This window comes from Epinephelus lanceolatus, chromosome 12 (assembly GCF_041903045.1).
Source record: "Epinephelus lanceolatus isolate andai-2023 chromosome 12, ASM4190304v1, whole genome shotgun sequence".
NCBI lineage: Eukaryota > Metazoa > Chordata > Actinopteri > Perciformes > Serranidae > Epinephelus > Epinephelus lanceolatus.
Genome location: NC_135745.1, coordinates 37,115,064 through 37,132,804, shown reverse-complemented (window position 1 = coordinate 37,132,804; position 17,741 = coordinate 37,115,064). Strand labels below are relative to the sequence as shown.

The window sequence follows — 17,741 nt, the reverse complement described above, 5'->3', positions numbered from 1 at the left end:
TTTTGGATTTTCCTATAACGCCTATACAGACACTCTGGAAAATCAGTGTTTACTCTGTTTAAGTTCATTTGAAAATATGTGGATTCCACTTCTGCAAAAGTTACTGTTACAGCCTTTATATGCCAAAGTACTTGCATACGTCACAACACCTGCCCTTATGTAGTGTTTAGTGGGTGTTACCTATACAAGTAGGTGACTTATGATAAAGTGGGAGTCATAATTCAGCACCTTGGGAGGAGTAGATTTTGATGGTTAAGAGTGTTTAGTGCACCTGGAGTTGACTTCTTTTATTTTTTTTTCTCTTAAAAGAAAATTAAGAGAAATTTGAGAGAATGTTTCTGCATGAGGCCTAGTGTTTGAAGGGAAAATTGAATAAAAACATCAAAACTACAGTTATAAAGTTGAAATTTATACATCATAAAAACAAAAAAAGCTTTTGAAACTTTCGATTTACTAGTCCATCTACATCCCAGCCCTCACCTATGGTCAATGAATTTCCTCCGTGGGGTGTCTGGGCTCAGTCATGGAGATAGGGTGAGGAGATCGGACATCCGGAGGGAGCTCGGAGTAGAGCCGCTGCTCCTTCGCGTCTAAAGGGGTCAGTCGAGGTGGTTCGGGCATCTGATTAGGATCCTCCTGGTCGCCTCCAGTTAGAGGTGTTGCAGGCACGTCCCACTGGTAGAAAGCCACAGGGCAGATCCAGAACACACTGGAGGGATTACATATCTCATCTGGCCTGGGAACGCCTCGGGGTCCCCCAGGAGGAGCTGGAAAGCGTTGCTGGGGAGAGGGGCGTCTGGGGTGCTTTGCTTGGCCTGTTGCCCCCATGACCCGGCCCTGGATAAGCGGATGAAAATGGATGCAAAACAGTGCATCCTTCATGTCTAAGTTGACCAACACAAATCAGGACCTCAAGTTTGATGCATGTTGATGCAATAGACCATGTTCCCTTTGCTGTCAAATTTGAAAAACATTCAAAATTCAGTAGATGTTCATGGAATATCAGTAACAGAAAAACGTTACTACAGCAATAAATACACATTCATTTTTTATCAGATTGAATTTATGTGAATAGATACACATGTATGTTTCCTTGTTCCTTCAATACAGGTGACCGAAGACGTCTATCGCCTGCTGAATACCAACTACGACCTGGTGTGTCGCGGCAAAGTCAGTGTCAAGGGTAAAGGTGAGATGCTGACCTACTTCCTGGAGGGCAAAGTTCAGGGCGTGGGCACAGCAACCACGTCTTCAGTGGTGCGTTCCGCCAGCCTGGCGCGCCGGATCCACTCCTGTGGCAAAACAAGCGTCCCAACTAATCTGGGCAGCGTCTCTTCCGCCGCCAGCCTGACCGCGTACGCCAGCATGGGCAGCAACATGCAGATGAACACCGCCAACAGCAGCAACAGCCAAGCGACATGCCTGCCCTCGTCCTGTGTGCCTGCAGTGGGCGAGGAGGATGAAGAGGACGTGGAGGTGACAGAGATTGAGATCGAGGCTGTGGCAGCTGTTGCAGATGTAGCAGTGTAGGAAGAAAGACAGGGAAACAAACTTCACTGAAAATACAGGAAAGAAACCCTGGGTGGAGGCCAGAGGAGACAAGACAGGGCTCTCCAGGTATTTCCTATAAATCCTGAGCTACTGGCACATCCCAGAATATGCTCATTCAGGATACAAACTTCCGGAGAAATGACATGGTGATACAGACAATCATACTCGCTTTTAGGGATTTTTAACTGCTTGCCACTCTTGGAAGACAAACGTGGAGTGAAGAAAGAAACCCGGAATCTCAAATCCTCTTTTTAACATCTCTATACCAGATGATTAGATTTGTGGTGTTCCTGGGTTCCCTCAGATCCAGGTATAACGTGCATCTTTGTTTTCTATGTGGTACATATTCCATTATGTACAAGGGATATGTGCATTAATATCCAGAAAAAGACTGACCATGCTATTGCTTTTGCACTGTCTTTCTGATTATGCCAAGGATACATTGCATTACTTAACAGTGTAAAATGGTGTTGTTTCTTTTTTTGGTGTGTGTAAGCATGCATGCGTGTACTTGTGAGTGTGTGTATGCATGTGTGGTTAATTCTGAATCGTAATGAAACAGCACAAAAATACTTTTTTATACTCAGAGCTCACTGGATGAAATAGGCTTTTTTTTGAGACATATTTACAGTTAATAGTGCATGACTTTTTAAGAGTTGACAGCCATAGTAACGGTACTCCTGTTGAAAGAAAACCAAAGTATTGAGCTTTCCATAGATCTTTCATTTTACTGCTTGCATTGCCTCAACATACTCGAGAGGAGAGAAAATGTCGCATTAGGTTGAACATATTTGGCATACGGGACTCTTTCAGACGTCATCAGTTGACTTAAAAAGTGTCTTTTTGAACCCCGGAGAGACAGAATAAGGTTTCCTGAATATCTGATGGGGTTTTTTTTAGCTCTGATTCACAATAGTTTTATATAATGTGGCATGTATTAAAGGAGAACTTTGATATTTTTCATCCTGGACCCTATTTTCCCATGTTTTTGTGTCAAGAGAGAGACCGCTGCAGCCACAGCAGCAAAACAGGCTGCAATGTGCACTGTCAATTTACATTCATTAAGGCTCAGATTGTCATTGGAAGTGTCCTACAGAGAGATGAAATGTTCTTCCTTACATTTCGCTGGTCTGTTTGTTACTGTGACGAAGTCTTGCTCAAGGAGAGGTCTCAGGCCCTGATCACACAGAAATCGTTTTAGCAACTGGAGGCGGACCTTTTGATTGTTTTCACTGAGTGTGTTGCGATCCGCTTTGTGTTTCTGCGCTCTAGGTGCCTGGCATTTTTTCCAAAGCACTCTGAACTCCTTGAGTTGAAAATACTTCCACTCAGAGCAGAAAAGCACCCTATATCATCTCTGCTTTTTTCCCATTGTCCAAATGGATTATTTGAGAGGCGGGCCTTCTGTGAAGGTCACAACAACAAGTTTACGGTTGGTAAACAATGGAGGAGAAACCAGTGGTAGTGGTTGCTGGATATCCAGAGCTATACGGCTGACAATAGACGGCAGGTTGTCAAACTGCCCCTGAGTCACCTTAAAATATGCCTGGAAACAGCCATCATGGAGGTGAAGCTCCTGGACCAACTGGTGGTACTCCCCGTGATCCACCCTTATTTTTAGGGTCTCATGTACCCACGCAGATCTCCCTTTCCCTGTGCCCAACACACTACTTAATGACAGCCTCTCACCCTCAACCAGAGCTACAGCAAGTACTCTCTGCCTGAACATTTTATTAACTAGCTACTAATTACTATGAATTTTTTTTTAAAACAAACGTTAGATTGATTGATGACACGGGAAGGTTAGTGTAAGGACGTGATAGGTGGTTGCCTGGCAAAAATAAAAAGGTGCAGTAAGCGTTTTTTTACTAGTTGCATTCAGTTTTTAAAAAGGCACCTTCTGTGTAATCGGGGCGTCATTCTGTAATTTGTGAGACGTGACTCGTTGCAGTAAAAACAACGGTGGTAATGTTAGTGAGAGATTGGGAGAGTATTGCTGGTAAGAGTTTGATGTGCTGAAGTACACAAAGTGTGACTTATTGTTAGTTATCTAAAAGATTTTTAATCTCGTGGCTGAACATTTAGCTGACTTCGACAATGTTGAAAAGTCTGTGAGATTTCAGAACAAGACCTCTTGTCCAATGAGACTTGGTTACACACACTAAAAAGCAGACCAGTGAAAGATAAGGAAAATCATTTAATTTCTCGAGCACTTTTAGTGGACGCAAATTGATGACAATTGCCCCAAGTGATTACATTGCAGCCTGTTTTGCTGTTGCAGCTGCCGCGGTCTCTTTTAATACTGGACAAATTTCAAAATTATTGTTGCAATTAGATGCAAAAACATAAGAAAAAGGGTTCAGGTTCAAAAATACTGAACATCCCTTTAAGTCTACACACAGACAGTGGTGGCTTTGACACTGAGGAGGCAGTAAAGGTCAGTGAAAGGAACAGATCAGGTGTTGACCTAAAATGGAAACTAGTTAATGCCAAAACTGGACCAGTCATGAAGTAGGATCAACATCACATAGCGGACCAGTACACCCCTATGTATGGTGCTGACATCTTTGTAGATATCCAGGAAGACATTCATCCACACAGAAGAGAGCACATACATTACTTAAGCACATACAATAAGGACACGACTTCTACAAATGCACGACCTAGTCCTTTAGCCTAAGCCTTTTAACGCTCCATGTACATTGACACATTTTCTCGAGACCACAGAAACTTTGGTGCAGTGTCGTCTTTCAGGCCTACATTACCGTACTCCAGCTTTTTTTTTTTCTTCACTATATTTAAGCTACATCTTGAGTTTTCCTCAAAAGGAATATAAGCTTTAGCACGTCTCTCAGATGCAGTCTCAAAAATGCGAGGCACTTCAGATATCTTTGTAGCCTATATCTTTATCAGCGTTGGACTTTCACTTGATCTGCAAAAGTGTAAATACATCATGTTTCAAGTTTTTGCCTTACTTAATAAGCTTACAGTGATTGCAACCTGCCTTTTTAGATATATTCACTTTGATATGCAGATCATACTTTTTGTAAATAGCCAAAAGCTGTAAACTATGTTGTATCTTGTACAGTGTAAAGTTGGGTTATTGAATATTTTGTAATAAAGACAATATTGGTGTATAAAATACCACATGAGTATGACTATGACTGTTAAGATATAAGATACAGGGGTATAAAACTAGTAGGTGTATAGGATGGTGGCTGAGGGAGCAAATTAGCCTTTTTGTTGGTTTTTAGGATGAGCCGTATGAGGCAATATTTACGTTCTGTCCCCCAGACCTCAAACGCAGCATGCAGCACAGCAAACGATCAGCAAATATAACTTTTTATGGGCAGTTTTCCCTGTTAGTTCCACTCTATAAAATTTCATTTCTCACACCTTCGTTTATGGCTCTTAAAATAACAGCTTTCACGCTACAGAGCAAAATATGGCAGACAATGACAGGTTTATTATGCCAAAGAGTGGACTTCCACAGGCCACAGCCAGATGAGTGTCAGCATGTCCCAAACACTGTGCGGGGCCCAAAATTGTTTTCCCAGCACTGATGTAGAATTTGTCTTGGGGTTACGCAGTGTAACGGTTAAGTCAACAAACGCCTGGCTTGTTTAATCATTTTCAGTGTAGTACAGTACTGGAATCACGTTTGCTCTGGAGTGAAATGCAACAAATTCAGGTCAGTTATTAATAATTTGCAATGAGTTGCAGAGTTGATTTATCCTGACGGAGTTCTTACTTTGAAGGAAAAAAGATTTTTTTAAAAGTCCAGCTGTTGTTATCACCGTCATGGTGCAAGTTCCCTGAGTCCAAGCTCAAGTTGACATTAAGCAATGAAGGGAATCCAAGGTGAACGATGGTTCACAAATAACACTCCCCCTCCTGTCAGTGGGGCCAAAAAGGGTCACCATGAGTAAGTCAGGTTTTGGTATTCATCAATAATATCATTTCAGCAACTGAGAAAACTTGTTGATGAGACTTTATTTGTGAATATTTCATTTTATAGTAATCCCATAGGATGTCTCCTAGAGTAACTATGTATTTTTGGAACTTATTTTAGGGAAAATACAGACAGCGTATTGAGGATTTAAGTTTAGTCAATATTTATCGTTATAAACTTTAAAACTTGAAAGATGTTTTCTTGTAAAAACAAAAGAAAGATTTGAACTTTAGACACTTGCTGTAGCGCCACCACCAGGACTACTGACTTGTGTTTGCAGCTGAGCAAATCTGGCATAGGACTGGACCTTTGTGCAAAGTTTGGTGATTTTTTGCGCATGGGAAGTAGGATTTCCTCAGAAAAACAAGAACAAGAACAAGAACAAGAAGGTCCTGGCAGGACTGCCTGCCCGGCCCCTAAAAATGCTTATCATTCTTACCAAAATTCTGGCCTCTTTCACAAACAGTGTGAACTTACTATGCACAAATACAGGATTCATTAAGATATTCTTACGTACGTGTTCGTACTCTGCGAACAAATTCAGAACTGCCTCAGACCATGTGCACAAATGATGAAGGCCTGGCTGTCCAAAAATATTCAAAACCTTTAAGGTACTAATGCATTGGTCAAATGTATCTATGAAACTGACACCATTTCATCCTTATTAATTATTACCAGAAGTAAAATATTCAAGTCCTAGTGTTTTGTTTTCATTGTTTCTATTGACTCCCACCATTTTTAGTGACATGAAACTGCGCATATATAAAGGGTATAAAAGATTCTGAATCACCTTCATGCAGGTGTTCAGACACCTAGCCTTGCTTTCCATTCACTAACATATGCACAGAGGTAAGAACAGGTGCACACGCTTCACTTAATTTGTGCACAAGGTAAGAACATGTATGTATATATTAGTGAATGAGGCCCATTGTAATTATCTTAGAGGTCCATCATCATAGAGCCAGTTCATATTTTAACATTTACATAATGTCTTCAAGCTTGCAGTCTGCTTCTTCACCGCCATTATTGGCACATCCCTGCGCTTCTTTGCACATCCCCACAACCAACTGTCAGTCAATGGAATAGTGTGAGAGTGTCAGGAGGAAGGTGTGTGTCATCACCAAAAAAAAGAAAAAGCTACACAGCACTACTAGAGGTCAAAAACTCCACAGGGTACCTTGGAGTTTCATACATTTCCAATTATTGCTTTTTTTTTTAAACTTCAGCTGACTTAAATAATCTGAAGGTTGTATTAATTAGCTTTACATTAATTTTCCAGTATTGGAAGTGTACCAAATTAACACATAACCCTTGTTCTCTATAATTCATGCCAGATTACATAGATTTTTTTCCAGAATTTCTTTTAGGAAATTTTTATCCTGAACTTTTTAAGAATGGGTTAAGCTCTGAATTTTTTTTCCGTTATTTTACAAAACTCCCTACGGAGCTGCAGACCACATTACAGGCTACAATTTACACAACTAGAGTAGGACTCTAGTTAAATAAATTCATACCTTTTCAAAATTTGCTTTTAAGTAGATATGTCAACACACTGATTTGATTTTCTCGAATCACTTTTTTTTTCACTTCATGTGTTAAAAAGGAGATCAGATTCCACTTGTCATCTGTTTGCAATCAGGCTTTCACACCTGATTTAAATAATCAGCTAATGAGAACCTGAACCTGCAGGATCCTGACATGAAAGGGAAGCTCAGCCATCCAGCTACATGGACATCCAGCTGCAATTTGTAAGTTTTAAACCACTATTTTTTATCTTCATGTATGAAAAATGTATGAAAATCCACTTTTTTATCCTATCAATGTGTCATGAAATGGCCTTATGTTAATTCTCTGTATCTAAATGGTGAACAGCGACTGCCTCTGGAGCCCATACAGGAAGAGCCAGAGCAAGAGGATGAAATCGAAGAAGGCAAAACAGGAGGAGAAGAGGAGGATTTTCAATCTGAAGTAGGTGTGGATACAAAGGAGGTGGTGGCTGAAGACGAGAGCGAAGAAGATGAAGATCACGCTGCTCAGCTGCGGGTGATGAGAGCCAGGCGACTGCCTCGCTCCCTCAGACAAGAGAGTTTTCTTCAAATCCAATCTACCAACAATCATGAGGAGGAAATGGAGAATTTCTCTGAGTCATATCGGAGCACACGTGGAGTGGATTTAAGTGATGGAGCTACCCCACCTCTGCAGGCGAGGTTAGGAAATGAGAAGAGGTTCTGTCGCGGTGTGCTGCAAACAGAGGTCAGTATTTTTGGCACAGTTTACATTCAAATTAAATATCTGACTATTCAAATACAAAAGAGATAATGCCCTGTTGCTTTTAAGGTCTCCAAGATCAGGTGGCCAAAATATGCATCTCCTAAACCATCGGTGCAGAGGAAGAAGACAGACAGGAAAAAGAACAAGACGGTTGTGAGTGTTCAGTTTAAAGAATGATATTTAAACTTTCAAAAATACAGATTATAGGCCTAATGCAGTTTTTTCACCAACATCCTCAAACATTTCGAAGGAGGAGCCGTTCCCTGAGTGGCTGGTGGACCTGATGGTCAACATAGAGGAGGCAACAACTCACCAACTGGTAGTTGAGTAACACTCTTCACAGGTCTCACAAGGTGAACGTGAATCATGCAGGGTACGCCAACCAGTGACCTTGTTGATGAGCACTGAATGTGGAGCACGTCGTCACGGCTAGAGCGCCATATTATGGGTTGGCACTGCCAGAGAGTGAAGTCCAGTGCGCAGTAGTGCAAGTCACAATTTTTTTTTTGTCATTCCCAGTAAATACATAGAAGTAGTTAAGGGACAATAGTAAGGCATACCAGTGTGAAAACATGTGTCCTGTATGATGTCAGAATATTTTTGTTGTTAGTTTTTGAGTAGTAGTCAATAAATGATTTTTTTTTACCAGCTGCAACAAGGTTACAACAGCTGGTATCATTTTCACCTTGTGAGAGTGTGTGTGTGTGTGTGTGTGTGTGTGTGTGTGTGTGTGTGTGTGTGTGTGTGTGTGTGTGTGTGTGTGTGTGTGTGTGTGTGTGTGTGTGTGTCATCATGACAAAATGTGGTTCCTGCAACACCTATTGCTTTGCACACTTTGCCAATGTCTGTTTCTCTTTCGGTTGGACAGATTTTGTCACCACAATAGCACTGCGACCAGGCAAGCTGCAGTCACAAGACCATACAGATGTGCAGTTGAGATCACAATAAAGGCAGAGTTTGAAAATGGGTGTGGTCTCAGCAAGAGGGTCAGAAGTAGGGGGTTAGGAAGTCGGGAAGGGGACATTTTCCCCTCCTCACGCTTTACACCTCTTGCCCACATTTGTTGAGGATAGCTGTCACATGGCTAAAGTGGTTCCTTAACAAGATGGTCTCTATCTTTTTTTTAATTTAAATTTTTTGGTAGGTGTATCTCCTGTTAGAAATACTAGCAAAGAAGAAGAGAGACCAAAATAATTTCTATATGCACATCATTTTAGTGTTTGCCCAGATATCAGTGTGAAAGGTCACCGCTCCTCATAACACACCTAATGTTTTTCATGAGTCTCCTTTCTGCTGGTGGATGTATTCAATCCTTTAGGTGCTGTATACGCAACACATTCTCACTCCGACCTCGTCACATATTGACGTTTTGGCCATGGAATTTCCACATCCACATATGACGTACGGGGTACCCTGGGTGCGTCGGTTGTTGACCTTCTGGGACACTGTGTCAAATTCTCTTCTTTCAAGATACACTTCCGTTTGCACAGGAAATTTAACGTTTACATACAGTCTCTTCATAACTTCCTTAGGCCTTATATCAGCAGTAGAAGTGCTGTGCGGCCATTGGCTAGCCAGCAGGATACACACACAGGGACTAACATGGACGCACAGCCTGACTGGCTACTACAACAATGAATAGAGAAGCTCAGATTACAGCACATGCAGAGAGAGTGTGACTTCTCTGCTCAGGACACAGTTACTCCACTATATCTTTACATAGCAAAAAGTTGTTTGCTGGGATATTAATGTTCTAAATGTTGCATACAGCAAGAAAGAATACCAAAAAATCTGTAAAAAATCAATGTAAAAATGCTCCATGGCTTAACAACCTGCATTTAAGTGATTATTTTAGTTAAAATACAGTAATAAAAGCAGAATGTACAAGTTATAGTTACTATGTAGACTAATTCCCCCTGTCAGAACAGTGTATTATATTACTGGATTATTTTTAGTGTTGCATTTACAGTATGCAGTACTTTAATTCATTAGTCACAGGGAAGTAATCATAACTCTTATATGCTGTTGGGTTCTTCATTAATAAGCTCACTGTTTGCATGTACAATATTATTCTATAAAGTAACTTGTAACTATAACTGTCAAATAACTGTACTGGAGTAAAGAGTACCATATTTGTCAAAGTATAAAAAAGCATAAAATGAAATCAAGTTGTTTATGTAACCATCAAAAACATGTACATACAAATATGAGTCCAACACCACCTTCTCACCACCACCAGCATTGCTAATGACCATGCATTAAGGATCTTTGCTATATACCGTAAAACTTCAATTAGTAGCCCGGGCTATTATTTGCTTAAATCATACATTTTACACAAAACTGTTGCTCAGCAAAGATGTGAAATATGATCAAAATGTTTATTTGAACCACTATGAATATTACTTGTAAAAAAAATTAAGCTTTGAATAAAATATCAGTTATGTGTTATGAAACTGGTTTCACGACACCTGAGGATAATGGCAGCCGGTATGCTGTGGTTTTAGGGCAGGTTCACACATGGCCATAGGCAGCAGTGTTAAGCCAGGCAGGGGAAAGCCAAATTCTCCGGAAATGAGTAATCGTCACTATTTTGGTCTTAGCCACTCTATTTCATCATAAACAACCCAGAAATGGGGCTCGAAGTGCAAAATGCCGGACGTCTCCTTTAAAACAATATCCTTAACTTGGATTCATTTTTATGAAAAATGCTTCTGATTGGCAGACCCTTAGGGACTAAAGGAATATGAATAACTTACCGGGTAATCAAGGAACACACATATTCTGACTTTATGACCGCTTTGGAAGAAGGGAGTCACCACTTGTTTTTTTGTTGTCTTCTCTGGTGCTCATGGTTTCAGTGAAATGAACTGAACCGAGCTAACATTTAAACATTTATATTTGTATGTGTGATCTAAGCAGCTAACTAATGTTACCTCAAGAGGGTAGTCAAGAATCTGGCTTCATTTATCCAAAGAACTTTCATGGAAATTAAATGCTTGGCAACCAGACCAGGCGTCTAACTGAGACAGGTCTTTATTTGTCAAAATGTGTAGCTACACCGGGCTAGTAAAAGACACTGGGTGTTTAATAGAGACTAGGCTTTTTTAAGTGTATGGGAACATATGTTGTAATAATTATATCACAAACTACTGGTAAATAATCTTTATTATGTGTCTATCCTGGTCAAAGTGGGTGGGTATTGTTACGTATCAGTTTTCCATTTAGGTAACAAACCTCCCAAATGAAAAGCTCAAGGTCACAGAGTACACAGAGTGTAGAGTGGTGTTGGTGTGTATATCACACATAGAGTAAGTCAAGGTATCTGACGTTGCCATACATAGCTATGACAAATACTACACCAAGGAAACAACCATTTACTACCATCAGTCTTCAGACAAACATGTTGTGATGTTCGGGTTATGCAATGCTAAAGGGGAGTGATCTTGTTTTTCTGCCTGCCCGATAAGAGGAGCCTTCATCAAAGAGGCTGAAGGGACAAATAGGGTCTAAGAGTGAAAACACTGTCAGAGCACAATCTGTCAGCATTACTTCACAAGAATAAGTCTGTCAGCAGTCATAGAGTTTTTTATAATCACCACCTCATAGCCTGTAACTCCTTTAACATCCCTTACTGTGGATTGTACTCATTACTGCTTTGTTAATATGTGGCTTTAAACAGCAGTTTTCATGTGGTTGTTTTCATAACCTCAAAGATAAAGACCGTGATTGGTAATTTGGACGTCCCAAAACAGGGGTTGTTTTTGATGTACAATGACTTTATGTTCCAAAGTCAATATTGACAACAGACCTTGTGAACCTGGCGCTATGCACGTCATGTAGGGTCATCCACCGTTTAAAGCGGCTTTGTCAAAAATATTTTATATCTGTGGTCAGTGTGTCAATGATTAACGCCTATGGAGGCCAGACATCGGTATAAATACAGCTGGTTCGGAGAAATGAGTTTAGAGAGAAAAGTACAGTCATACTGAGCAGTTTGCCAGCAAGTCCAAAAAGAAGAGCATACCTATTTGAAGCCTCGAGATGCCTGGATTATACGAGAAGCTGACTTCCGTGGCAGCAGTGGCTCTAGCTGTCTTGGCCGTGGTGAGGTCGTCCCCGGTAGTGGGCCCTGAGCCCATCCGTTGTGCTACCTGTACGCAAGAGAAACTCAACAACTGTCCTGCCATCCCAGCAGACTGCAGGCAGGTGCTGAGGGAGCCTGGGTGCGGCTGCTGCATGGCCTGCGCTCTGGAGAGAGGAGAGTCCTGTGGGATTCACACAGCCCACTGTGCCGAGGGGCTCCGCTGCACTCCCAGACCCGGTGAGACCAGCCCGCTCCACGCTCTGACCAGAGGGCAAGGTGTCTGCACTGAAGACGTGGGCCAAGGTAGTCTTAGAGTTTCATGGTTTTTTCTTCTTCATGTGTTAACTGTTTGTATTTGACACTTTTAAGATCTTAAAATGTAAAAATGAAACATTTTTTAAAAAGTTTTAAAAATTTCTCAATTGAATAAAAGTTATTTTCTTAACCTGTACAGAGGAAACTGATGGAGCCCCTGACCACAGCTCCCTGCACTACCTGTTGGATCTCAACCTTCCTTTGGACCACCAAGACACAGAGGGCCAAGAGAGCATCAAGGCCAAGGTCAATGCCATCCGCAACAAAATGGTAGAACAGGTGAGAAATAAAAACATCACTCTTGGATGATTCAAAGTAATTTGCCTTCCCCCCACTTGAGGGAGCACTTGAGGAGCTTTTTTAAAAGATAGATAATTGGGATTGATGTAGTTTTTGTAGTTGATATATGGTGTATTTGTTTAGATAAGGGTGTAGTTCTCACTGTATGCATCTTTTTTTTTTTTTTGCACAGGGTCCATGTCACATTGAGCTGCATGCAGCACTGGACATGATAGCCGACGCTCAGCAGAAACAAGGAGAGAAGTTCACAACTTTCTACCTCCCCAACTGTGATAAGCACGGCTATTACAAGGCTAAGCAGGTGAGGACTTTAGGATTTCACAACATAATAGTCCACCTGCCAAAAGACACTCATCCGAAAGCTAACTGGGTGATTTATGCATGCGGTTTTTACCATCTCTGTTTTTCTTTTAGTGTGAGTCATCTCTGGTTGGACCGCCTGCTCGCTGCTGGTGTGTCTCTTCCTGGAACGGGAAGAAGCTCCCAGGATCAAGTGACCTGCTTGGTGACTCAGAGTGTCATCAAGAAGTCACTCACTGAGGGATGGACTCACCCTTCAACACAAACACATAGAGACACAAACATGTGTCATGAAGTGAAAGTGTGAATCTACTTGCAACCACCTGATGAACTGACTTCCCTTCATAAAAAACGCACTCATTCACACAAAGTGTAACATCCGTTCTCAGAGGGGGAAATTTCCTCTCATTTTATTTACAAGATGTATGTATCAAGACTTATTTATTCTCACTAGCATTAACCATTTGTCATTTTTAGATGTTTTATATGTTTGCCCATTTTTTTCTGATTGTAAATAGGGCAACACTGTATACATTTGTGTTTCTGACTAAATAACTCCATTGCTCAAAACCACAGGTCCGCAGCTCTGCCAAGCCCATTTCAGTCTTCAGGATTACTTTTTTTTTTTTAAATTCATTCAAAAGTGGAGCTGTGCGCGGTACGGAACAACACAGCCGCTCATTCATTCAACGTGTTGACATTGTCTGAATGTATCTCCATTGGCGTTTCCTCAATGGGTATTGGGGGAAATATTTAAAGTGCCGCAAGTATGTGCACGGTGGCCAAGCACAAACATATCAGGGCTCATCCAAGCCACCATGAGGTTTGGGATGGGTTGATCTGCATTTGTCTACCTCTACTAGTCTCTGCAGGTCCACAGGTTTAGCAGAGGATTTGTAAGGGCTCTCTTCTCAGCTACACCTTTCTCACTTTAGTGACCTATATTTGTCTCTTTTTTTTCCCTCAACCTACTCTAGCATCTTTTTTGTGTATTTATTATGATCCACTCATGTGTTTCTGCTTTTGTTTGTTGTTGAGGGCTCATGTGCAGTGGACCAAAGTGTTTGTGAATGATATTTTGCCCGGAATGCTGCTATTCCATTATTGGTTTCATTGAATAAGTGTGTGTGTGTATATATATATATATGTATGTATATATATATATATATATATATATATATATATATATATATATATATATATATATATATATATATATATATATATATATATATGTTCTTCTAATTCTGTGGATGTGTATCCAAATAAATATTATTTTATCACAACTGGGTCATGTTTACATGTGTTTGTCAACTGCCAAAAAAGTCTGTTTCATACCAAGTGGCAACTTTAAGGACTAAAAAATGAAGCCAATGAGAAAGTGCAAAAAAAATTGTAGTTCCTCTAAGGGCCACTTGAGGCTGGCTCAAAAAGCAATTCAACCCCCACACACCCCCATGTTAAGAAAAACTTTACAGCAGAAATAAAGATGTTTATAGCTTGGTACAAAAACGTTTTGTTTTTGGTTTTTTTTTGTCCCTATAGATACATATGGATACATTTTTATAAATGAACAGAGTGTATGACATAGGGGGCTTTAGTGGCATCTAGTCACGACCATGACCTTCTGAAACGTCTCCTCTTGAGAATTCCTTCAGTGTTCATTATTCAGGAGATTTTTACTGGGTGCCCAATTATCCTCAGAGGTATCGACCTCTCCAAAACAAATGGGCTAGGTGATTTGAACCGCCACGGGGTAAAACGATGAAAAAACAAACAAACAAACAAACAAAAAACAGTCTATTCCCAGTGCTCTCTTTTAGGGCCTCTATAAAAAAGTCAAAGGGTAGTGTGACATCCTAATCACAAAAGAAAGTCATGGTGAAGTATGTCATCAAAGAACCATGAAAAATAGTCATGGTATAGTATGTTGTCGAAATTCATGAAAACAACTCATAGTATAGTATGTCGTCAAAAACCGTGAAAAAAGTCATATAATATTATGTCCTCAAAATTCATGAAAAAAAGTCACAGTATAGTTTGACATCCAAAATCATGAAATAAAAAATCATAGCATAGTATGTCCTCCAAAATCATGAAAAAAGTCATAATATAGTATGTCGTCCAAAATCATGAAAAAAGTCATAGTATAGTATGTCGTCCAAAATCATGAAAAAAAGTCATAGTATAGTGTGTCATCCAAAATCATGAAAAAAAAGTCATAGTATAGTATGTCGTCCAAAATCATGAAAAAAAGTCATAGTATAGTGTGTCCTCCAAAATCATGAAAAAAAGTCATAGTATAGAATGTCGTCGGAAATCATGAAAAAAAGTCATTGTATAGTATGTCATCCAAAATCATGAAAAAAAATCATAGTATAGTATGTCGTCGAAAATCATGAAAAAATGTCATAGTATAGTATGTCGTCCAAAATCATAAAAAAAAGTCATAGTATAGTATGTCGTCGAAAACCAAGAAAAAATTCATAGTATAGTGTGTTGTCAAAATTTATGAAAAAAAGTCATAGTATAGTATGTCCTCAGAAATCATTAAAAAACGTCATGGTATACTACGTTGTCGAAAATCATGAAAAAAAATCATAGTATAGTATGTCGTACAAAATCATGAAAAAAGTCATAGTATAGTATGTCGACCAAAATCATGAAAAAAAATCATAGTATAGTATGTCGTCAGAAATCATAAAAAAAGTCATGCTATACTACGTTGTCGAAAATCATGAAAAAAACATAGTATTTTATGTCGAACAAAGTCATGAAAAAAGTCTTAGTATAGTATGTCGACCAAAATCATGAAAAAAAATCATAGTATAGTATGTCATCCAAAATATTGAAAAAATGTCGTAGTATAGTATCTAGTCGAAAATCATGAAAAAAAATCATAGTATAGTATGTTGTCGAAAACCATGAAATATGTCATAGTATAGTGTGTCGTCCAAAATTATAAAAAAGTGATAGTACAGCATGTCGTCCAAAATTATAAGAAAAGTCATAGTGTAGTTTGTCGTCAAAAATTATAAAAAAAAGTCATATGTCGTCCAAAATTATAAGAAAAGTCATAGTGTAGTATTCATTCATTCATTCATTCATCTTCTAACTGCTTCATCCTCTTGAGGGTCGCGGGGGGGGCTGGAGCCTATCCCAGATGACATCGGGCGAGAGGCAGGGTACACCCTGGACAGGTCGCCAGACTATCGCAGGGCTGACACATATAGACAGACAACCACTCACGCTCCCATTCACACCTACGGACAATTTAGAGTCACCAATTAACCTAATCCCCAATCTGCATGTCTTTGGACTGTGGGAGGAAGCCAGAGTGCCCGGAGAGAACCCACGCTGACACGGGGAGAACATGCAAACTCTGCACAGAAGGGCTCCCACACCCGGGATCGAACCGGCAACCCTCTTGCTGTGAGGCGAGAGTGCTAACCACCACACCACCGTGCCACCCATAGTGTAGTATGTCGTCCAAAATTATAAAAAAAGTCATAGTATAGTATGTCGTCCAAAATTATAAAAAAAGTCAAAGTGTAGTATGTCGTCCAAAATCATAAAAAAAAAGTCATAGTATAGTATGTCGTCCAAAATCATAAAAAAAAGTCATAGTATAGTATGTCGTCAAAAACCCTGAAAAAAAGTCATAGTATAGCATGTCGTCCAAAATACTTAAAAAGAATAAGTCATAGTATAGTATGTCGTCAAAAACCCTGAAAAAAAGTCATAGTATAGCATGTCGTCCAAAATACTTAAAAAGAATAAGTCATAGTGTAGTATGTCGTCAAAATGCATTAAACAAAGTTATATGTTGTCCAACACCATGAAAAATGTCATAGTATAGTGTGTTTCCCAAAATCCTGAAAAAAGTCATATTATAGTGTGTTGTCCAAATTCATGAAAAAAAGTCATAGTATAGTATGTCGTCGAAAACCATGAAAAATGTCATTGTATAGTGTGTTATCCTATTTCATGAAAAAATATAGTATCATTCATCTTCTACTATGAAATATGTCATAGTATAGTGTGTCGTCCAAAATTATAAAAAAAGTCGTAGTGTAGCATGTCGTCCAAAATTATAAGAAAAGTCATAGTGTAGTATGTCGTCAAAAATTATAAAAAAAGTCATATGTCGTCCAAAATTATAAGAAAAGGCATAGTGTAGTATTCATTCATTCATTCATCTTCTAACCGCTTCATCCTCTTGAGGGTCGCGGGGGGGCTGAAGTCTATCCCAGTTGACATCGGCTGAGAGGCAGGGTACACCTTTGACAGGTCGCCAGACTATCGCAGCGCTGACACATAAAGACAACCATTCACACCTACGGACAATTTAGAGTCATCAATTAACCTAGTCCCCAATCTGCATGTCTTTGGACTGTGGGAGGAAGCCAGAGTGCCCAGAGAGAACCCACTGACACGGGGAGAACATGCAAACTCCGCACAGAAGGGCTCCCACACCCGGGATCGAACTGGCAACCCTCTTGCTGTGAGGCGACAGTGCTAACCACCACACCACCGTGCCGCCCTAGTATAGTATGTCGACCAAAACCATGAAAAAAAGTCATAGCATAGTATGTCATCCAAAACCTTGACAAAAAGTCACACTATGTCGACCAAAATCATAAAAAAAAGTCATAGTATTGCATGATGTTCAAAACCATAAAAAAAGTCATAGTATAGTATGTCATCTAAATCCATTAAACAAAGTCATAGTTTAGTATGTCGTCCAAAACCATGAAAAAAATGATTGTTCAATATGTTGTCCAAAACCATGAAAAAAACAAGACGGCATCATCATCCCCACATCATATACACGACTAATGCACAGAACACTTTTCAGATAAAAAGTCTAACAGTAACATTCATGTATGATGATGACATCCCCACTTTGGCCTGGCATCCTGGCTTCCCTTTGTCATAACATATTCCTGAGGAAGCATTAGATGTGAA

At 39.8% G+C, this 17,741-nt stretch overlaps 3 protein-coding genes across 6 annotated transcripts in view; all 3 read left to right on the top strand.

The window, feature by feature from the left end:
• The window catches only part of LOC117272452 (adenylate cyclase type 1-like), a 58,614-nt gene extending 56,930 nt beyond the window's left edge, over positions 1–1,684 (top strand). For both annotated transcript variants that reach the window (XM_033651388.2, XM_033651389.2), the window contains exon 20: positions 1,111–1,684. In XM_033651388.2, the coding sequence (XP_033507279.2) occupies positions 1,111–1,530 (420 nt within the window). In that variant the 3' untranslated portion in view covers positions 1,531–1,684. The remainder of the gene's footprint in view (positions 1–1,110) is intronic.
• Positions 1,685–7,139: 5,455 nt separating this feature from the next.
• Positions 7,140–8,761, top strand: LOC144465107 (uncharacterized). Of its 3 annotated transcripts, none has more exons than XM_078173380.1 (5): positions 7,140–7,251; positions 7,376–7,756; positions 7,841–7,927; positions 8,025–8,093; positions 8,643–8,761. In XM_078173380.1, exons 1-5 carry the CDS (start codon positions 7,231–7,233, stop codon positions 8,658–8,660), a joined length of 576 nt encoding a protein of 191 aa, XP_078029506.1. In that variant the 5' UTR covers positions 7,140–7,230; the 3' UTR covers positions 8,661–8,761. The 3 variants fall into 3 exon arrangements, with proteins under 3 accessions (XP_078029506.1, XP_078029505.1, XP_078029507.1); XM_078173379.1 differs by having other exon boundaries at positions 8,025–8,096; positions 8,643–8,749; XM_078173381.1 differs by lacking the exon at positions 8,643–8,761 and having other exon boundaries at positions 8,025–8,563.
• A 2,962-nt stretch (positions 8,762–11,723) lies between these two features.
• Positions 11,724–14,059, top strand: LOC117271482 (insulin-like growth factor-binding protein 1). Its single transcript, XM_033649650.2, has 4 exons — positions 11,724–12,161; positions 12,313–12,452; positions 12,646–12,774; positions 12,888–14,059. The coding sequence occupies exons 1-4, from the start codon at positions 11,816–11,818 to the stop codon at positions 13,011–13,013; spliced, it is 741 nt and encodes a 246-aa protein (XP_033505541.1). The 5' UTR covers positions 11,724–11,815; the 3' UTR covers positions 13,014–14,059.
• The last annotated feature ends 3,682 nt before the right edge of the window (positions 14,060–17,741 follow it).